Source organism: Dioscorea cayenensis, chromosome 12, assembly GCF_009730915.1.
Source record: "Dioscorea cayenensis subsp. rotundata cultivar TDr96_F1 chromosome 12, TDr96_F1_v2_PseudoChromosome.rev07_lg8_w22 25.fasta, whole genome shotgun sequence".
NCBI lineage: Eukaryota > Viridiplantae > Streptophyta > Magnoliopsida > Dioscoreales > Dioscoreaceae > Dioscorea > Dioscorea cayenensis.
In genome coordinates, this window is record NC_052482.1 from 17894201 (window position 1) to 17916867 (window position 22667).

General features: G+C 32.8%; 3 protein-coding genes and 1 non-coding gene across 8 annotated transcripts; 2 read left to right on the plus strand and 2 right to left on the minus strand.

Moving 5' to 3' along the window:
* The first annotated feature begins 2019 nt into the window (after positions 1-2019).
* LOC120274160 (SUN domain-containing protein 1-like) lies at positions 2020-6280 on the plus strand. Of its 3 annotated transcripts, none has more exons than XM_039280924.1 (3): positions 2020-2191; positions 2996-3912; positions 5820-6280. In XM_039280924.1, exons 2-3 carry the CDS (start codon positions 3208-3210, stop codon positions 6123-6125), a joined length of 1011 nt encoding a protein of 336 aa, XP_039136858.1. In that variant the 5' UTR covers positions 2020-2191; positions 2996-3207; the 3' UTR covers positions 6126-6280. The 3 variants fall into 3 exon arrangements, with proteins under 3 accessions (XP_039136858.1, XP_039136859.1, XP_039136860.1); XM_039280925.1 differs by having other exon boundaries at positions 3012-3912; XM_039280926.1 differs by lacking the exon at positions 2020-2191 and adding an exon at positions 2202-2398 and having other exon boundaries at positions 3012-3912.
* Positions 6281-6308: 28 nt separating this feature from the next.
* Positions 6309-6382, minus strand: TRNAE-UUC. Its single transcript has one exon. It is a non-coding gene; the product is annotated as a tRNA-Glu (tRNA).
* Positions 6383-9813: 3431 nt separating this feature from the next.
* On the minus strand, positions 9814-14266 carry LOC120273773 (nitrate regulatory gene2 protein-like). Of its 3 annotated transcripts, none has more exons than XM_039280477.1 (6): positions 14107-14266; positions 12043-13199; positions 11812-11886; positions 11359-11573; positions 10819-11042; positions 9814-10695 (listed from the first exon to the last, which is right to left on the minus strand). In XM_039280477.1, exons 2-6 carry the CDS (start codon positions 13163-13165, stop codon positions 10062-10064), a joined length of 2271 nt encoding a protein of 756 aa, XP_039136411.1. In that variant the 5' UTR covers positions 13166-13199; positions 14107-14266; the 3' UTR covers positions 9814-10061. The 3 variants fall into 3 exon arrangements, with proteins under 3 accessions (XP_039136411.1, XP_039136409.1, XP_039136410.1); XM_039280475.1 differs by having other exon boundaries at positions 12043-13240; XM_039280476.1 differs by having other exon boundaries at positions 12043-13240; positions 14055-14266.
* Positions 14267-19077: 4811 nt separating this feature from the next.
* Positions 19078-22233, plus strand: LOC120274070 (cell number regulator 5). Its single transcript, XM_039280821.1, has 4 exons — positions 19078-19161; positions 19659-19838; positions 21022-21248; positions 21825-22233. The coding sequence occupies exons 1-4, from the start codon at positions 19089-19091 to the stop codon at positions 21999-22001; spliced, it is 657 nt and encodes a 218-aa protein (XP_039136755.1). The 5' UTR covers positions 19078-19088; the 3' UTR covers positions 22002-22233.
* The last annotated feature ends 434 nt before the right edge of the window (positions 22234-22667 follow it).

Here is a 22667-nt window from a genome sequence, read left to right on the forward strand (position 1 = left end):
TTGGCGATGTCTAATATGTTTTTAATAATATAATATATTTTTAAATGTCATGTTGGCCTCTCAATGCATGAAAAATTAAACTTCCGTTACTCAAGGGATTTGATTTTACTCATTCAAATAATAGAGGGACTTTACAAAAACAAATAAAATAAAAAGGATCAAAAGGTCACATTTAAGATAATATATGAATCAATTAGAGTATTTTATCTATTCTTTTGACTACTGTTTAGAAATAAATAAAATATTATAAAGTTATTATGTTTTTAGTTGGACTAGAAAAGAAATGTTTATTTTACAATTTTTTTTAATGGGCATTGACCATCAAATCGTGGTCTATTTTGCCCTAATATTTAAACAACTTTTTGAATTTTTTTTTACCCTTTCAGTTAAATATAGTGATTTTTTTTACTGGCATCGGATCTTTTACATAGGGTATTCGTCTCGAGTGTCGAGCGTGGCTCCCTGAGTTCGATCCCCATTTCACGCAAGGTGAAGGCACAATTCGATGGTGAGCGTGACTCCCCCATATGTTCGTCCATGAGTTCCGGCGCTTGTCGCCTTTCTAAAAAAAAAATATTATTTTAGATATTTTGATTTGAGATAAATATATTTTTGTACAAATTTGTAAAATACAAAAAAAATGTAAAATGGTTAGAAGTGTACATAGATGGTATAAACAATATCTGTTTTTTAATTTAATTTTACTTTATTTTTTTCTAAATAGTTACTATTTTTTCATCAACAAAGATAAAAAAAGCATAAGAAAATATTAAATATACTACATGTGCATGAATTTTGAGGACAACTTCATCTCACTGTAAAAACAAATGGCCTGTTCATTTTTATTAAAAAAAATCAATTTTCTTAACATAGTTCAAGTAATTTTGGCGACATGTTGCTGTAAATAAACTATATTTTGCAATTTCCTATTAAATTTATATAATTATTATTAATAGCTCATCTCTCTAAAAAAATCCAAACAAATAAAATTTTGAAATAAAAATATTTTTTTAAAAAAATTAATTTTTTTGTAAAAAAATAGATATAAATATTAAATAAAAAAAAAAATTACTTATAAGTCCCTACAAAATTTCATTTTTCTCTATCGTGCCTCTGACATTTTCATTTCCCATATAGTCCCTCATTTTTATACAATATATTTTTCAATCCCTGTCGTGAAATCCGTCGGTTTTCTTTGTAATGGCAAAAATACCCCTCTTTTCATTTCATCTAGCTCAATTACATCAACTTTTCCTCTCACCCAGTCACATCAACTTTTTGGTAGTGTACATTACAAAAAAAACCCAAAAATCTCAAATAATACACAGGAAAGCCTGAAATCCATTATAGTTCTAAATACCGCTGAAAGTCAGATTCTACACAGAAATCTAACAAAATACACACGAAAAGCATACAGATAACAATCTGCAGAAACTCGAATGACTTCTCTTTACCTTTTTCACTTGGTTTTTGACTTGTAAGAAGGCTCACTGAGTTTGTGGGAACTTCAGATAATACACAGATAATACACAAAAAGAGAAAGAGGATATTTTACACAAAAAGAAACACATATTACATAGAAAAACCCAAAAACCCTAAATAATAAACAGGAAAGTCTAAAACTCATTATCATCCTAAACATTGCTTTGAAAGTTGAATTCTACACAAGAAACCCAACAAAGTACACATAAAAAGCACAAAATAACAATCTGTAAAAAAATTGAGCGACTTCTCCTTATCTTTTCACTTGATTTTTGGTTTGCAGGAAGGGTCACTGAGTTTGTCGGAACTTCGGTCGAAAGCTGAGAGTGCGAAGAGAACTCCGGTTGGCAATGTCTCTCGAAGGAACTCGTCGGCGAAAGAAAAAGGAGAAAAGACGTTATTGACATGTGGACTCGATGGGGATTTTATTGAACAGGATAGATATATGAGGGATAAGCAAACTTAAATGGTTTTTTGGGCCATGTGCAAACTATAGAGGGACTTATAGTTAATTACCCGTAAATAAAACGGTATACATCTCAACAACCGTGTCTGACCGCGAAGAACATTTATTTTTCCATTTTATTCTCTTTCTCGTGAAATTGAAATCCAAATCACTCGTCTTTGCGCTCCCAATTTCGAATTCTCAGCATTCACAGCGACGACGTTGCCCTTGAAGCCGCCGGAGCACGGGCCTCATCTCTCGACGGTATCCTCCTCACTCCATTCTTGGATTCGGTTATATGAATCATTTGAAGCACAACCGTTTCATTCTTGTTCTTGATTTTTATTCCATTTTTTTGGATTTTTAATGAGTTTTTTGAGATTTTGTTGTTTGTCTTTGTGTTTGTTGGTGATTTCTTTGAGGCTGTTTTGGTCTTGGTCTGGCGCTTGCTAAGGTTTGTACTATGAGAAGGTGTTGAATTGATCCCTTTTTTTTTTTCTTTCAGTGGATTTGCTTGAGCTCAGTGAAAACAGATGCTTTTGAACCTCATGGTTATACTATTTGCCGAAAGATTTGAGTTTTTTCATAGAGGAGTGTTTTCTTTTAGATGTTTGGTTGTTTGCATTTATATTGAATATGGAATGCAAACTAGATTGTAAAATCTCGGAGAAGATTTATTGCTACGATTGGTAATGTAAATTAAATTTGTTTATTTTCTATATTAGATTCATCACTTTTACTGCAATTCAATAACATTTGTGTTTTTGTGCTGATGAGATTGAACTTCCATCTTGACAAATCTGATGAAAGTAAACAACTTTCTTGAAGATGAAAAATTTTCCTCTGTATACAATTGGTCTTAGTCCTATGACCAAGAAAGAGAGGTATTAGCATCCTTCTTACAATAAGAGGCTTTAGAGTGTGAGCGCGAGTCCTGCCCTCATTCATGTTAACTTTTTCTAAAATTGAAAATCTAATATTTTGGCTTCATCGGTGATATACCGGTTTCTGTTGGAATTATTTGATGTTTATTTATTCTTCTACTTGTTTATTGTCTCATCATTTTAGGTTGTTTTTTTTGGAGGAACTCGACAAGTATTAGATTCTACCATGTCGGCAGCTAATGTTGGAAATTTCACTAGCCCAGGCAACATTGTTATTTCTCCACCTAGCAGAAGGGTGTCAAGACATAGGAGAAACATGTGGCATACTATTTTAAGTATTGTCACAAAGATTTTGCTCCTTCTCGCAGCTCTTCTGTGGGTTGGGGCAGACTATACATGGGTGGTGGGACTAATAGAGCTGAATATAATGGCCATTCTCCATTTGCTTCATTGGATTATGAGAGCCAGGTTTCTAACCTTGAGTCTTCTGTAAAGAAGATGACAGCGATGTTGCAGGTCCAGTTAGAAGTTCTGGATAAGAAAATTGAAAATGGTATTGGGCTTGTGAAGAGGGACTTGAAAAAGGAAATTGAGGAGAGGGCTGTTCTTATTGAGAATGAGTTGAAGGAGCTGGAAGGTAGAACCAACAGTTTGGGCAGGTCATTAGGTGAGCTGAAAGAAATGGGACTTCTGTCGAAGGAAGAATTTGAGAGGTTTTGGAATGAGTTGAAAAAGAGTAGAAATTTTGATGGTAGTGGTAATGATGTCAGTTTGGATGAAGTAAGGGTTTTAGCAAAGGCTATTGTTGAAAAAGAGATTGAGAGGCATGCTGCTGATGGGATAGGAAGGCCTGATTATGCTTTAGCTTCTGGTGGTGCTAGGATTGTTGGACATTCAGAACCTGGTTTTTTTGGAAGACCTTCCAGTTGGCTTAGAGTCTGGGGTAGGAATCATATTCATCAGAATGCCAAGAAAATGTTGGAGCCAAGTTTTGGAGAGCCTGGCCAGTGTTTTGCATTGAAAGGAAGCACTGGATTTGTAGACATCAAACTCAGAACTGCGGTTTTTATTGAGGCAATCACATTAGAGCATGTCTCTGAGGTATTTCTCGTCTTACTTGTTACCGCATCCATGCACTGGAAATATTTAATCAATCTTGAGTTTTGTTCTTACTATCTTCATTGTGAACTTAGTAGTGTTGACATAGAAAATATATGGGTCACTTCAGGTTTTTCCCCCCTTTTTATAGTGGGCAAATTGTTAATTAGGAAGACAACATTTAAAAGAATGAGTAGTATGTTAACAGTCTTGTTAAGGTTTAGAACATGTTATTAGCTTAATGTGACACCTCTAGCCAGAAGTAACTTTGACTGAGTTTTTTTTTTTTTAATTTAAATATTTGAGGTAATGTAATAATATTTTTTTACTATGTATGGCCTTTGATGTAAGTAGATTTTTTAAGATCATTAAATTTATAATTCTGTGGTGACTATCTTCTTCAAGAGCAGTTTTGATGTGCCATGTTAATTATTGACATGCTTTATGTTTGTGTGCTAATATAGTCATGATCCTTTTTCACTACAGAATAGAAGATTACTTCTTGATTGTATTTCCTTGACAAAATCAATCAAAGTTTTTAATGAAAAGATATCCCTTACCCATTTTTCCAATCCCAAGGAAAAGTTCACTAATTTGCCTTCTATGTTGTCATATCACATGGAATTATAATTGGAACTAGAGTGATATAGCAATTGAACTTTATTCTCAAGTTACATCTGATTTTACATGGTGTGCCCAAATGACTGACTCTAGCTGAAACCTTTCTGCTGTTGCTCATTTGGGGTTTTTTTTAGGCATTTTACATTTTCTTGTGACATTAATGTACAGCAACATTTATTTAGAAGCATTTTTGGAGCTATGATTTTTTAAACAAGAGCTTTGTCTGTATTTGAAGGATGTGATTGATATGAGTTTTAAGCAAAGCTGGTATTTGATTTTTGATGCTCATCTAGATGCTGCCTCTTCTCAGACCATGGGTTTAGTTTGGGGATAAATGGGATATAAATTTCTTATCTGGATTCCTTACGAAACAGGAAATGGCCCGAAGAAATCAGCATTAACCGGTAGAATAGCTAATCTACTTTTACCCATCTTCCTACCTTATGCCCAGTGCCTATGGTATTTACTTTAGAAGAGAGAGTAAATTTAGCCCTGTTTTTTGAGCTAAACAAATTAGCAACCTCGAATGCAAACATAAGGGCGATGTGGCTTGGAGGACAATTTCTTAAAACAAACATTCCTCTCTTGGTTCTTTGATTGGCTCATGCAAATATATGTTTTGTTCCAGTTGGACTCTGATATAAACTGTAATTTGTGCTTTTGATTGTTAAGAGTTGAAAGTCATGTATCTTTCAAGTAGCAAGTATAAAGGACTTTGTATTTATTCTATGGTTATGTATGTATTTTTTATGATAAAAATTCATAGCTATTATATTCTAAGACCTTTTTTCCATAAAATAAGCCAAATTGTAACTGTTAAATTTAATTTTATGTGAGATATGCGTTTTCTTTCCTCTTTTCTTACTACACATTCTGGTAACTTTCACCAAGTAATATTCTTTGTTTTACTGTCACACAACAAACTCTGGTTCATGTTGTTTTACATTTAAGCGTGAGCCATATTATGCAAGCATTGGTTAATCTAGCCAAACTTCACACAAACAGAATTGGATAGAAAACCAAGACTAAAACTGTTTGTTCCGTGTCATAATTATCTCATTTCAAGTTTCTTGTATGCTTCCCATTTTTTGCTGCATACTTGTCAATTGTGGTAGTGCCGAACAAAAACAGTAAAATAGAAGTACATAATGAAAACTATGAAGGTCATTAGTTCTCTATAAATTATGTAGCCTTTTCTTCAAGTGTAAAATCTTCGTGTGGGACTCGAGATTTCTCTATAAATTATGCCATCTTTGTTCAAGTCTAATGTCTTCTTGTGGCACACGCAGAGTGTTTCTCATGACAGATCTGCTGCCCCGAAGAAAGGTCGGGTGTATGGATGGATTCAATCAGAGGTCACTGGCGAGATCAACAAAGCTCAGTCAATGGTGCAGCAGCTTTTAGATTTCGAATATGATCTTGAGAAGAACAATGTGCAAACATTCGACATTGATCCTCATACTATGATTGTTGTTGACACTGTTCGGTTGGAGGTCACCTCCAACCATGGAAACTCAAATCAGACATGCATCTATCGGCTCAGAGTGCACGGTTTTGAGGCCGATCCTGTCAACAAGGTGCTTGCATTACACTGAAGAGGCTTAAACCTTTCAATGTTACCATCCGCCCGGCGAAAATGATACAATTTTGTCACCAGATTACTGGAAGTTGTCATGTTATTTGATTTTCACCTGTGTATTAGTTAGTGTTTTTTAACAGAAGTATGTTGACTATTATTGAAGAAAATTAGGTTTTTGTGCAAAAAAATTTTGAATTGTTTCCGTTGCCGGGATTTGAACCCGGGTCGCCTGGGTGAAAGCCAGATATCCTAACCGGACTAGACGACAACGGATTTGTGCTGAGGTATCAATAAAATTTATATATATAAACTTTTTGTTAATTATTATAAATATAAAATATTATCATAATATTGTAATTTATTTTATAATAATTCAATTTCTTCTGATCCTTACCAAACCGGTACTCTGGATCATAGAAATTAATTTTTTTTCATCCACCATTTTTCCCTCACCAATGCTCCCAGTCAAAATATCTTCTAAATCTTCATCCAGGAAACACAACTTGTTCTTACTTCGTCTATTATTTTTTTAGCTTTTCCCTAAGCAATTAAGCATTAAGGTAATCTCCATGATCACTACTACCACCAAGACCACCTCCATAATCACCACTAATACCAACAACACATACATAATTATTACCAGCGTTAGTAATCCTAATGCATACATTTATCGTTTTACTACAATCCACATTCATAGTCATTGGGCAGAGCATTTAAATTTGTTTATATTTTTTTTGGGTCTTTTATTTTCACTATGAACATCCAACCACCAAATACTACACTTTTCATTTCGAATTCAAACTTTTTGGTCACAGTAAATAGTTCAAGCCTTGATTTTTGGTCTACACAACAATAGTCTACATACCCTGCCATTCTTTCTATACCATCAACTATATAATATATACGTATTGTAAATAATTCAGCATCGAGTACTAAAATTAAAAGAGTGAAAATCAAAATTAAGTTATTGCTTTCCACACGTGAACCATTACTATCTAATCTAACAATCCAATATAAAAAATCAAAGAAAAATTTCTAATTTACATAACAACAAAAAAAGAAGGCTAAATGGTGTCCTTATGTAGTATGAATATCTCCTGATTTCAGCAGGCCTTAATGCCAACCAAATACCAAATTCAATTGGCATGTTGGTTGCACTAAATGCCCCTGTTTAATGCATCCAAAAACAAATTCAATGTTCATATGCTATCATAAGGGGTCATTGTAAACTTTCAGGAATGTAATAAATTTAGAATAGAATAAAATAAGCAGGTAAACATAGCAGGCATAGATTTTACTAATGGTGAATCCAATCAGCAGGAACACTAACTAAGCTACACTAAATTATAAAAAAAAAATTAATAAAATAAAATAAAAAATATGATGTGTAGAAAGTAATATATTTGCCACTTTGAGAAAAAAAAAAACAGAGCTGGTATAAATTTTCTTTTATCTTGAATACAATCTGCAAAAAAATATGATGCTACATAAGTTAATTAAAGTGGGGTTAAATTATGCTGAAACATGTTGTTTGGGCATTGATTTTGGTATTATTTATTTATGTGGCAATGTCTACTCTAACATGAAAAAATTTTCACATGGTGGGCAAGTGCATGTTTAATTTTTAATGGTTTAATTCAAGTAGGATACTTGATTTAGTCTCTTTAATATGGTCAATTTATCACTTTGATCCCTCTAATGGTTTAATTAAAGTAGGATACTTAATTTAGTCCCTCTAATATAGTCAATTTGTCCTTTTGATCCCTCTAATATGATTTGTCCCTATTAGGTCCATCTATTTTAATATTTGGGACATGTAAGTCCATCCCTTTAATATAATTTGTTCCTAGAAAGTCCCTAGGAGGGATTTATATTTTTTAAATGTTAAAATAGAGGAATCTTCTAGGAATAAATTATATTAGAGGGACCAAAGAGGTAAATTGATTATATGAGAGCAATTAAATAAAGTTTTCTCCCGTTTAATTAACAAATATCTTCTCATGTGCTTAAATCTCTATTTCAAGACAAAAGAAAAACATGGCTGGTATAAGTTTACTTTTATGCTAAATTCAATCAGCATAAAAGTTGCACTATATAAGTTAATTATAGAGTGGGGTTAAATCATGTTGAAACATGTTGTTTGACCATTGATTTTGGTATTATTTAATTATGTGGCAATATCTACTCCAACATATATATATATATATATATATATATATATCACATGAAGTACCATTATATCATTTTTCTTCACAAGACACCTAATAAACAAGTAGAAGGTGTGCAAGTGCATGCTTTAATTATTCATGGTTTAAAACCACCGTAATTTGTGCATTTCTGTACTCTTTTGTTCTTTATTTTGTCTGTTTTTTTAATTTTGTAAAAAAACAATAATTATGAAAGAAACACAAACTAAACAACTCGTCTCATTAGTACATATGCATAAACAGGCTATCCAACATTATGGAGAATGCAACTGGCATCAATGTGCACCATTCAATCAAAATCCTGAGATGTAGTACTTAAATCACATTTTAGATCTTAAATTGAAACAAGGAGAAAACCCTAAATCCAAACTCCCAGGACGTGGTACTTAACTTGACATAACTTGTATTTCAAAGTTGAAAACCAATGCATGAAGGGACTAAAAACAAAAAACTTATAGTAGAATGGTGTTTCCGTAATGAATGAACTCAATTATTAGTTGAGGATGCATTAGGGAATTAATCTTTCAATTGAAAATCCATAATCAATGACAAATCTCCATCGAAAAACATTCATTCATCACTGAAAATTCAATGAAATAGTGGAAAACTGCAGATCTAATAAATCCTAACACATTCCAGGGTAATCAATAGATCAACCTATGTTCACTTCAACAATCCAACACTAACAATAAGAAATAACCAAACAAAGGTAATTAACCAAAGAGCTTAGCAGATCCATAGATCCAACTTAAAAGTTAAAACACACTCAACAAGCAGTAAGATAATTGAAAGGAAACCTCCCTCTTGATTCAAGTCTCAGGAGATGCTTGTTGGAGCTTCTCTGCTACTTATGATCCAAGCCTATAACTCTCTTCTTAATGCTCTACCCTTCTTCTTCCATTGCTCTACCTTATATCTCCTTTCCATGTCAGGATAACAGACTCATTCTTTAGTCTGCCCCTCTTTCCATCATTGATTTTGCCACTCTGGGAGATAGTACCAGTTTCCTCCCCAGCTGGTACTATCTCCCAGTTCACTGCCATCACGTTCGGCCAAATTTCTCTTGCTCCTCTGCACTAATCGATGCAAGCCTTTGTCCTCCCCGCTCGCCTTGTCTCTTTGAAATGGAGAAGGAGATGACCCTTGCTCCGACGTGTGACATGGAGGCTTTTGGCTGAGGTGGATAACTTGGGTGATGTGGACAAACAAAATAAGATCATTGATGTGTCACAAGGGAGCTGAGACAGATTTTCCAGCAACCACATCAGCTATTTGGTTCTCGAATCAATCAAATGACAGCCAGATAAAACAAAAACAAAAGTGAATGACCATTTTGATGCAATATGAAGTTTGGTTACCAAAATAAAACAAGACTATAGTTAAGTGACCTACTAAAAAGTAACCCAATATTCAAATAATCACTGAACATGAACTTTTTCATACTATGAAAATCACTTCAAATTATACCAAAACAAGAAAAATTAATGCATCTATTACTATGAGCCAACAAACACAACCATTTGATCATTTCAAAGTAATATCAAAGCTATGCAAGTGTTTATTCCAGGAATTACATACAGTCATCATCATAATCCCACTTTATTCACCTAATTAATTTACAAGGTGAAAAAATTCATCTGAATTACTATGTAATTTTCATGTCGAATTCACATATACCCAATGTAATCACTGCTTTTTCATCTTCAAGACAACAATACGAAAAAACTGATCAAACTCACATCCAATTAATTTTCATAAGCACGGCGAGCAGAATCAATGGACTTCTGGAGGACTACATACTTCTCGAGTGAGGTTTCGCTGAATATCTTCAGCTGATCTAGAAGTACCACAAGACTAGATTGAAAATTGTCGATATTCCAGATAACTTTATCTGTTGTCTCATTCATTTGAATGTCTTCTACAGGTTTGCTTTTATTACCATGACCTTTCTCTTGATTCGGCAAGAATTTGGCTGTAATTGTAAGCAAATTTTGTATAGCAGTATCCACATCGCCCACTGGAAAATTCTTATCTTTAAGGAATGCTAACCAGTCCCCGCATGTCACAAAGATTGGTGGAGCCCCATCATTTCGCGGTGAAAACTTTAGATATTTTCCTTTCTTTGAAGACTTTTGCTGTAAAGGGTACACACATTTGAGGAGCCACTCGTTTATCGATTCTAAGTAGGATTTGTGAGCCGAGATCCATTGGGTGAAGCTCAAGCCGAGAGAATTCAGCTCAAACTCAAGAAGGAGAATAGCTTGCCGATGAGATTCTGGTTTTACCGAGATACTAGAGCTGCCATTGTTGCACACTGACATTATAATGTTGTGCTGATGTTTATGACAGTTGAGCATTGTTTCCCACATTCTTGTTAATCTGCGTGTAAGAAGTAGAAGAAGAACACTTTTCATCATATTAAATTCAATGTAAGAGATTTCCTTATTTGGTTTGCATGCAATCTCTATTTACAAGTGGCGTACAAAGGGTTTGAATACATACCCGCCGATTAATTCCTCGAGTTGTGGTTGGAGCTCTTTATCTCTCAATTCCTCAATTTTCTTTGATATTGTATCAATTCTGTGGAGTGCAACTATAATTCTTGAATGCAAGTCCTTCACCATTGCGCGGGTTTTGTCAATCTTATAAGGGCTTTCTGCTTTGGACTCCTGACTTCTGAGCAACTTACATTTCATCTCGTATTTCTTACGAATGATGCCACTCGCCTGAAGAACATTAAAACTTTCCAAATTAAACAACTGGATAGTTAAAAAATATAGATTCATTTAAAAAACCAATACCCTGCAAACTAGCTTCACACTAATGACCATATGCAAGAAACTCAAATCAAACAGCACCATTGGCTCATATTAATATCGCTGAACAATCAGTGTTAAATTCAGGGATTCAAATTTAGACACAGTGGTAACAGAACATTCAAACTCTCTGAGGGAAGCACCAAGTCAATCAATAAACAATTTTTTTTTTTTCAGAATCAGTTGAAAGGATTCCATATCAAAGCATTTGGAAAGAAATGTGTACCTTGACTTCATCGCAAAGTTTTCTCTCCCATGCATAAAGCCTATCTAGTGTTGAGGCATGACTGCCTGAAGTCATGCATACGCTGCTGAAGATATTATTACCAAAGTCCTCGACATCACCTTTTGAAGTCACCCCGGTAAAGTTTCTTGATGATGATGACAGTGATGAAGCTGATCTATGGAAAGTTAAGGCATTCACTTCACTTGGAGCAGTTTCTACATATAACCACAAATAGTATAAGTGCCATGAGATCAGAAATTTGATGGCTAAAATGATTCTGTTAATCTTTGGAAAGAAAGAAAATGCATAACTGGGTGCAAATTTAATACAAGTAATTGAAGATAATCAAGTCAACCTTCATTCAGGTGTCATAAACAGAAAATTGCAGTCTGGTAAAAAAATCACAATGCACATGAGCCTAATTTTATTGTGCAGAAATAATGAGGGGCTCACCCTCAGGAAGATGAACATCTTCCCAACAACAGCTGAGACAAGATGTCAGAAAATTTGATGCCCCTGACTTGTGAGCTGCACCAAAAAAGAAAAAGAAAATCATGGTCTCGCAAATAAAGAAAATGTGGAAATAAGCGTATTGTTTGACTGATTTTTCTGACATGTTATAAGATATAAATTGCGGATGATCATAATGCAAACAAATTTACATGAGACGTATCTAGAGCAGACCTTTATCATCAGTGAACAAAGGGCGGAAGTTCACTTTGTTTGCCTCGAGCATCCTTGGGACTTCCTTCCCAGATTCAGAAGCCCTTAGAAACAAAATTTCAATTTCCCTCATGCATGACAGGAAGACCTCTGCTGCAATAATATTTGCAGAAGACTGTTCTTTACCATTTCCATTCACAGGATGTACAGCAACAGAAGGTGTTGCTTTTGGTGTTGAAATTGAAGAGTTTTCATCATGGAAGCCATTATTAGTACTGGTCTGCTGCTCATTTCGCTGTTCAGTTTCAGTTTCCAAAACAACAGTTTCCATGGATACACCCATCGGAGATTCCTCGACTGAATTGGAATCTAAAACTTCATTCCTGTTTCTGAATATTCGAACTAATGGTGCAGTAGATGGTTCGTCAAAATCCTCTTCTGAATCTGCAATGTCCTCCCTTGCATTTGTGGAGGCATTTTCACCCTCCTCTTCCAATCCAAGACTGCCTTCCTCTTCTCTGAGCCGCTTGACATAACCACCATTGTCAAGCTCATGGTACAAACAATGTCCATCTTGAAAGGAGTACTGGTTCTCAACCGAATGGGGAGTTTTAAAATAATCCCATGGTGGACTTTCAAGGATTTGCGTAGTTTCAGTAGCTAAATTCTCCTCTGATTGTGATACTGTGTCCTTCTGAGAATTGTCCTCAGTTTGGAGAGTTGCTGTTACGGGGATTGGAGGTTTCTCCTCGACCGTCATAGAGAAACTTCTGCCAGCTTTCATATGATCCTCACGAAACTGCACTGAATTGATTCGTGAAGGAACTGGAGAAATTGACTCCACCATCTCCATATGTCTTGAGAAAGATGAGGATGATTTTGAGAATAACAAAGCCGAAATTTCAGCTGAAGCAAGAGGTTCAAGTCTCACAGATGCTGATGTGTTCAAATAGGATTCTGTAGGACTTTCAGGGTCTACAAATTTTCTAAGTGCAGTTCCAGTGTTTCTGAGAGACTGAATATAAGAAACATGCGCATCTGCAAGCAAACATCTTCCATCAAGAGCCTGCCTTACAAGACGTTTTCTTTCTCTACATAATGCAAGAGCCTTATCATCTTCGATCTTCGAGCTTGAAGTTCCCATTCTAGCAGAAACAGTTATACATCAACCTCCAGTCCTGAAAATAGGTTCTCAAAAGTTCTGAAAACTGTATAAATCCTGTTACAAAGAACAATTAAACATCAAATTCAGAAGTCTTACTAGATTTTTTTATATCATTCAATAAATACAACATTCAAAAATCAAATTCATATGAAAAGTAGATGTATAAAAGTCCAAATACCTACAACCATTAGACATGATTAAACAAACCGAAAATGGATCTTCTTCTATTAATGCATATATTTATATGGACCATTACAGCATGTACTACAAGAATAACAACCAAAATGCATAAAATTTTCCATCTTTTTCTCTAGTACTTTTCTTCAAACTTGAACAAATAAGCTCCATAAGAGTGCCCCATTTCACACTACATGATACCAATATCATTCTGATACTTTCTCTGATTTTTAGAGTAAGACCATGACATAATTTGATCTATCTAAAGGTAACAACTGATTGAGTGGCAGTGAAGAAGCAAAAACAATAAGCTTAAATAAAGAATGATAATAAAATCATCAGAACAAACAATAACTAAGTGAAAAGCTCTACTTAACTACCCCAAATAAGTAATCAACCAAAATCCAAGCATTTCACAGATGATACTTTAAAAAATAAAATAAAATAAAATATAATAACTATTCATGCTCACAAACTTCCAATGAGTTCAATATTTTTCACTGATCCAATCCCCATGAACTCCAAATCCAACAGAAACCAATTAAAAATCCCATCTTTTTACAACCATCCAAACACTCCATCACCAAATCACTTCCATCTCACTCATGCATCATATCCCAAAAGAAACAAGCATCAAATCCAACAAACACTTTAAAAAAAAACAATTAGAACATCACCACATTCTGCATACCAGTGGATTAGCTCTGAAGAAAAAGAAGAAGAAGAAGAAGAAGAAGAGGAACCTCTCAATCTCTCCAGCTCTTCTCCACCACCATAGAAAAACTCGAAGGTACAAAGCCGATGATTTTCATGCAGAAAGCATCATCGGATAGTGTGGAGCGAATGGTAGTGTGGAGCCCCCCCCATTCCTTCTCCATTAATGTACTCTGGAACAAACCATGGTTTTGTGACTTTTGTCCATTAGAAAGCACCCAAAAAAATAAATAAATAAATAAATAATAAAATTTAGTGTCTTTTTCCCATTAAAGTTTAATTTTACCATGTTATATGGATTAGAGAGAGGAATAAATAATAAATTTTCAAAAAAAAAAGAAAAAAAAGGGGGCTGATACTTTTACTGCAAACAATACATTGAATATTTGATTTTTATTAGGGCAAATATGCAAAAATGATTCTTAGCAGGGTATATTTGTAATAGTAAGCTTTTATATGGGTTTATATGCATAAAAAATATCCTATAATTATAGGGTTTCCATCTACCAATTATTTTATTATTTTTTAGGTTTGTTTTTTGGTGTGAGTCTCTATAAAATAAATTCATATATGCAAAATTTTCCTAAAAATAATTTTTGTTCAATTATATATATGTACTACTTATTATAACAAAACATGAATTGAATGGAATTAACAAAAAAAAAAAGAAAAAAGGAAGAAAGAAAAGACATCATCTTTCATTAATAAACAATTTTAGAAACTTAGATGACATTAAGTTCTATGTTTCTTATCTTTAGACTAGTTTTCTATTTATTTATTTATTTATTTTAATTCATGTTTTTCTTATTGGTCTTCAAATTAAAAGAATGTAATTGATGTTTCCAAATCAAATTAACTATAAACTTTGCTAAATTTTCACTTTAGGTGATAATGACATAATTAGATAATGTTAATTTTCATAAACCATTTATTAAATTGATCATTTGCTGAAAATTTTAAATAGAGTTTTAGTTAATTAAAAAACTTCTGTAATTGATCACCGATTTTAAAGTACACATGACCGACAATTTACTTAGCTTGATCATCGTATACTTTTGTCCTTATTTAAATTATCTCTTTATTTAACTTTATAAAAAGTATTAAGAAAAGTAGCTTTTCTTTATTATCATCATCATTATTATTATTAATTATTTCACAACTAGTGGAATGTCTTTACATGAACAAACTCATCCATTTGATATGTTTCATTGTAAAGAGACTTTAAAGTTTTCTAGTTTGAAATAATACAAGGACAAGAGCCTTCCCTTTTGAGCAAAAGTTGATGGACTTGAAGAAAGACCTTTTTTTACCCCCGAAATTTTTTTTACTAATTTATCTTATCTTATAATATATAATATATTCTTTTAATCACATTTTTAACAATCACTTTTCAGTGACCCTTTAGTTGATAACATGTGATTCTTTTATAGTTAATTCATAAATTACATATTATTTGGTAATTATAAAATATAAAGTTATGATTTTTTTCACAAAATTTCGACAAATGAGGTCAAGAGCATATACAGATATAGAGTTAATCTTTCAACACATCTATGCTCTTACTTTATGTAAACAGATATTCAAATTTGCATTTTCAACTACACCACCAACCCTTAATAAAAATTGTGATAAATATATTTAATTAAAAAATAATATATATATATTGGGAATCATGTTATGTTTCACATGTGAAAGATTGAGATCTAAATTATTGTCCTATGTTTATTTATGTTGAAAAAAAACATATCATTGATTCTTTCGTATTATATTTATATACTCAATAAATTATTAATTATAACATCAAAGTATGTTTTTTTTGTATTATAAAAGTACAAACATGTGCTAGGCAGTACAAGAAGATGTCTGATAAATTAATGGTCTTTGTTTGTATAACCCTAAAAATATAATTTATTACATATGATCTTCTCACCTCCATTATAAAAATATATTAATTAATCCCATTACTTAGGTTAATAATATATGAAAATTTACAAAACACCCTCTATTTTATTTTATACAACTCAAATTACAAAGAAACCTATTTATTTATTTTAATACATAAATAATAAACCTTGGTATTTATTATACGGAACTTTTAACTCATTAAATAAATCTTTACCATTTCATTGTTTAGGGTTAAACTAGGGAATGGGAGTGGGAATCCCTGCTCCCAGGGTTCTGACCCTGACAGGGCGAGATTCAGAACATCCCTCAGCAGGGGAGCGGGAAAAATTCCTCCCGCCTAGCGGGCGGAGCTGAGGGAATGGTCTCCCCGCCCACTCCCCATGCATTCCCTAAAAAATATATTATATATTTTTAATATATTTATTAAATATTATTTCAACATTAACATAATATTATATATATATATAATCAATAAATATTTATTTGTTAATATTTTTAGTTATTATTATTATGTAACTCACAATTATTTCATACAACTTATTAACTATTTAAATTTATATATTTCATTAAAACATATTTATTTAATAAAAATCTTAAAATATTTTAATAAAATTATTATATAATATATCTACAAAAATTAAAAATTCAAACTTCTAATTTTCAAATTTCTAATATTCATAAAAACTAATTATTTATTTAATTTTAAATGAATTGGATAATTAGGTAATTGTAATTTATCTAGTCAAATATCCATGCTGTTGCTACATATAAAGATTATATTTTTATTCAAATATCCATTCGTTTGTCAGATTTTTCATCATACATTATATTTTTTTATTTTTCAATCAGATATATAGATCTTTAAGACGTGTATGAATATCAAAACGTTAAATATTATAGTTATTTATGAAAAATTTTTATATTAATGTTTTGGGCAGGGCGAATTCTCAGTGGGGAGATCCCTGCGGGGAGTGAGCTGGGGAGGATTTTTTTCTCCCAGTGGAATTTTAACCGAGAATCCTCGCGTGGAGAGCGGGGATGGGGACGGGGATCCCATTCCCCGCCCCGCCCCGCTCCACCCCCATTCCTAGGTTAAACTCGGATTATAAATACATTTAAAAAATAATTTAATTCAATTTTAATTTTTATATTTTCAGTCTTTAATTAATTTTTTTCTAAGAAGTCACAATCTACAAACTAAACCGAGCAAAGTACTGCAAGCCCTGTATAAAAAAAAAATAGACACTTCTATTTTATTTATATATTTACTACAAAAATGGTCCAAATATGTGACAAGGTTGAAGGTAAGAATTACTCATTAATCTATTAATATAAAAAAATTTATATTTGTTATTATTTTTTATTTTAATTAATTTATATTAAAGGTAGAATAGTAACCACACCACCAAAGAGGGAAAAATTAAATGATGAAGTTTTGATGCATCCATGAAAAAGGGAAGAATTAAGTCAATGAAAGTGGGGGAAGGACAAAGAAGGTGTTGGAATCCCTATGCTCATTAATGAGTGAATGAATGAATGTTAAGTTGGCTGCCTCAAAAGCATTTGGCTTATTTACACAATTCATCCCATGCTATCATCCATCACCAAGGGAATCTCTGACTCAGCAACACATGATCTCACTTTCATTTTCTATATAATATATTTATCTTTTTTGGTTTTTCTATCTGGGCTTCTTACTTATAATATATATATATATATATATATATAATGGTGAGCTTATTGTAAGATTTGTGTGATAGGGTTTAGGGTGATGGTTTGGGACATAATGTTTAGGGTTTAGGGATTTTGTTTAGGGTTTTGGGTTGGGTTTAGGGATTCTGTTTAGGAGTAGGTGTAGAGGTGTAGCAGGGTTTAGGGTATATGTTATGGTTTAGGGTTTAGAATTTGCATTTTCACCTTGGTTAATACAGGATGTTTTTGTTAGAATGAAACTGATATTAAAATAATCACTGAACCCAAAAACATGATTTTGTATATTTATGAGGAAAAACATGTAAATTTACATAAAAACTTAAGATTAGAAAGATAAAAAGTGGCTTAACTAACCTAAATTATGGGTTGATTTTTTTTTAAATGTAGTTTTATCATAAATTAGCGAAAAGACTACAAAATTGGGTCTCCTGATGTCTCCTCTGCCACTAGAGATCTTAAAAAATATTTATAATTCAAAAAATCATACTCTGCTACTAGAGACCTTAAAAAATATTTATAATTCAAAAAATCATACTCTGCTACTAGAGACCTTAAAAAATATTTATAATTTAAAAAATCATATAAGTCACAAGTAAATTTTTCACATTAAATCAGATAAAATGCATGTTACAAACTTTATATGTGTTTTATAGTTTGGGAATTCGACAGCATAAAAATTATTATATATAATATGTTGAAATAAATGTTTTATTCTTATCTACAGTGAGAGCAATTTTTTCTCACTACAAATAAATAAAAACTTTTATTTCATATTACATTAATATTTTTTTAACAAATAATAACTAAGTATTAAATATTTCTCTAAGAATAATTTTTTAGTCCCAATCTATTCTAACTTATTGTCCAAGAAATATCCCAAAGTCATTTTTAATCAAAATTAAAAATATTATACCAAAAGATGAAAGTTCAACCTCAGTTGGAAAGAGAAGAAAAGAAGAAAAACTTAAGTGGTCCTCTTTCTAATTGCTCATCCAAAAAGTACATTGGCAAATGGCAAGTGGCAACATCAAGCCAACCAACTATGTAACATTTGCTTAATAATTAAGCCAATTTAATTTTTTAAGGTACATGCACTAATTTGGAAGTATTATCATTGATTAGACAACACTGACACCTAATTAATTATAATATAATTTAACTTTTTTTTAATTATTTATTTATTTTTAAATATATTCTGATTGTTGCTAGAGTTAAATAAAATAAAATAAAAATTAAAGAAGGGGGTGAGAAGTAATAATGTAATATTGAAAAGTCTCAAGTAAATTTTCTTTTCTCAAGGGGTGAAATGTAAAAAACAATCATATTTTATTTTATAGGGGCTTCTTTGAAAAATGCTCCGTAAGTAATCAATTAAATTGGGCTGGAAAGGTTGATGGCTTCTGAAAGCGAGCTCTTTCTCTGTTCGTCTTTCTCGCGATCAAACCCTAACGAGCCTCGAAAGAAAGGTATCAAATTCGCAATCTTTTCTGGAAAATTTTGATTTTTGTTTTTAAATTTCAAATTTCAATGCGTTTTGCCTTCTAGGGTTTCGTTCTAGGATCAATTTGATATTCATTTCATCTGATTTGATGACATATGCGTTTCGTTTGTGAATGCTGTGAGATAATTTAAAGCTTGGATCTTTACTTGTTTGGAAGCTTCTTTTCTTCGTGTTCTACACTTGGACTTCATTGATTTCTTGTTGCATTTATTTTCCCCAAATTTGGTATTTTTATTGATTATTTTGTTGTAGTATTCCATGAAAAGATTATTAGGTTTTGGGTGTTGTCCATTCGTTGATTTGAATTATTGCTAAGATGGTTATTTATATCTGAATGAACTTGAGAAAATCATTGTGGAATCATATTTTGCGCAAAGTTTGTGGTTTGATGTATTTTTCAGAATGGTAAGTATTGAACAATGGGTGTTTGTTTTTTTTTCTTTTCTTGCTTTGTTTTTTCAGAAAGAATGAAAGCAGAAGGTGGTTATGTTCCACCTCAGTACATACCATTACAACAGGAAGACAATGAATTTGAGAGTAATGTTGTGGATGTTAGTCAACCTTCTCAGCATCTGGCTAGTCGACCGGATCCTGTACAGTGGTCTTCTGGAATTTGTGCATGCTGTGATGATATGCCCAGCTGTATGATACTTTTTGCCTCCTGATCTGTATGGTGACATTCAAATTAAAACTATTATTTTTGTCAGATTAGTATTATGATTTTTATCTGTTGCAGACAATATTGGTTTATGCTAATTGATCTCATTTTTTCCCTTGATTTATATGTGAAATGAAATTGTTGTTGACAAATTTTTGCACTAGTTTTCGTCCTGGTGAAAATGATAACCTTGTAGTAAAACCAATCACTGCTAGTATTCTGTGTAAAACATTCTGGATAATGTGATACAATAATTCTTGCTTCATTTATTGGGTGAGAATGGTTCTGTTTGCTAGCATTGCCATCCGTCTTTGTAAAATAGATCAGAGTTTGCTAGAGTAGGAGCTGATGCAAGCTGAGGTTTTTGTCTTTGGAATGTTGGAAAACTTTTAGTAAGGATAATGACAAAGGAAAGTTTTACCATAGATTCTGGCTTTATTGATACTTGATGGGAAATACAATAGTCTTTTACTAAAGATTGTTATTGATCACCTATTATACATGACATGCTAACAACGATTGGTTTTCTTTAAGACAATAAAAGATCCATGGATCTATATGGCACAAGTCAAATGTGAATAAGTGCTTCAATTAGATGCTTACAAGGGAGAGACTTCTTATTTGCTGCATTTGGCAGATATAGAATACTATACATGGTCTTAGTCCACAAACTTTTCTCCGTGATGGAGCTATCAATAGGTAGGCAATACACCAAGGTTTGTGTGAATCTTGTTGGAATCATTAGGATTTAAGCCTGGGATATGGTTGAACTTGAAATTGGCCACATGTCCATCAGGCCCATCCCATTCTATGAAATACTTAGGGAGGCTGGCCCTGAGAGTGGGATTTTTGTTTTCTTTTACGCCAAGGTGCCATTCTTAAATTTGTAACTAAATCAGCCTAGCTTATGTGTTTGTTTCACAATTGTGAGATTTTTTTTCAAATTCCAAATTTAGATTTGATTTTGGCAAGTTTTCCAGTAGACTTCAGCAGATATTTTATGTGTTGTGACGATCTAAATCTTCATCAGAATGATCATAACATAAATATTGTTCATTTTTGCACGATATTCATTCTTCATTGGAAAGTGTTAATTTCCTTATGATTATTGAACTTTGTGAGTGAATATATGGACTTACTAACCTCATATTCTCTTAAAACTGCTAGGCTGTATAGGAACCTTCTTTCCTTGCTTTCTGTTTGCCAAAAATGCAGAATTCCTGGGCTCGGGAACCTTAGCAGGGTCATGCATGACCCACTTAGTTTTGTGGGGCCTCGTCAATAGCCTATGCTGTCTGTGTACTGGAGGTATTCTGTTTGGATTAACAGGATCTGTGGTTGCTTGTTATGCTGGAGGATATCGCAGGGCATTACGGGCAAAGTATAATCTCCAGGTACGTCAAGGCTCCTTGATCCACTCCATATGGAAGACAGTTTGTCGTCTTTCTAGCATCTAGAACCAAAGTATTTCCCTTTTTATTGTTCTTTATTTGTCATAATATCCTTTTTAATTCACAGTACAGTATTTATCCGCTTGATACCTTTGATGATTACATAAATAAGTCCAAATAATTTGATCTTTCTGCTTTAAAGTTGTAACAGCCTTTTGTGAGTTTTTGATCCCACAGCACATTTATTTGTATATTAGATGATAATCTTGTAAACAAATAGAGAAAAAAAAGAAAATGAATTATTTGATTTTATAGTTTTCTATAAAATTGTCAAATTTGTGGGTTTGCACTACTCTTAAGGCCATCATTTACTCTCAGTGAACAATTGATAGGGCGAATGCCTCACACCGATCAACCTTTTGCATTATTTTGAAGGTTGATTTATGATAGATGATAATTATCTTTGGTTAGTAAGCCTATAAATGGTTTGGCTATACAACTTTTATTAGGTTTGCGAGTTGTTCCTGCACTTCGATTTCATCATATTAAGCCATTTTTGTTTTCCTTTAACCTTCACAGGAAGCACCCTGTGGTGACTGCGCCACGCATGTGTGCTGCCACTTGTGTGCCATCTGCCAAGAATACCGTGAGATTCGAGAGAGGTCTCAAGGATCCAGTCCGGTACTTGGCATTCCAGTGATCGCTGCTCCGCCTATTCAAACAATGGGGATGGAATCAATATATCCTCCGAAATAATTCTACTGTCAAACATATATCTGCTGATATTTCTCATGTTGTATTTTTATTTTTATTTTTTTCTTCTGTCTATACTATATTCAAAAGGTTTTTTACTGAGATTTTCTCTGTGCTAAATCTCGGATTGTTGCTGCTCCGGCGATCGTCGCCCTTGTTCTGCTTCTGTGCCTGAGTTTCATGCATATTTTCCTATACTGAATTCTATGAATTTTGTGCAGTGAGTTTCTGGAAAGTGGAGATGTGTTTTGATGTTGAATGTGTGCTCAAAATGTTGTTGGTTTGTTTCCTTTTTGAATGGTTTTGGCCTCTTTTTGGAATGACGGAGAATAATAATGCATGGTGGGAACATAGTGTGTTTAAATTAATTTAAATTTAAATTTTAAATTTTATTTTTATTGAATGATGAAAAAGGAATTACAAGTTAGATGTGCTTATGAGCTGGATCCAGTGGGTTCAGCTCGGCCAAAGGTCGACCCGTAACTAGCTTAGTCTACAGTAATGACCCACCGGGTTGGGTTGGCCCGGCGGTTCAGGTGACCCAGATCTGGTCCAGACTTTTGAACTGGCAGTTTTTGAGTTGGTCCGCCGGGTTTTTATTTTATTTTATTTTAAATAAAATTATAAAATATTATTTTTAAAATCATAAATAAAAGATTAAAAAAAAGT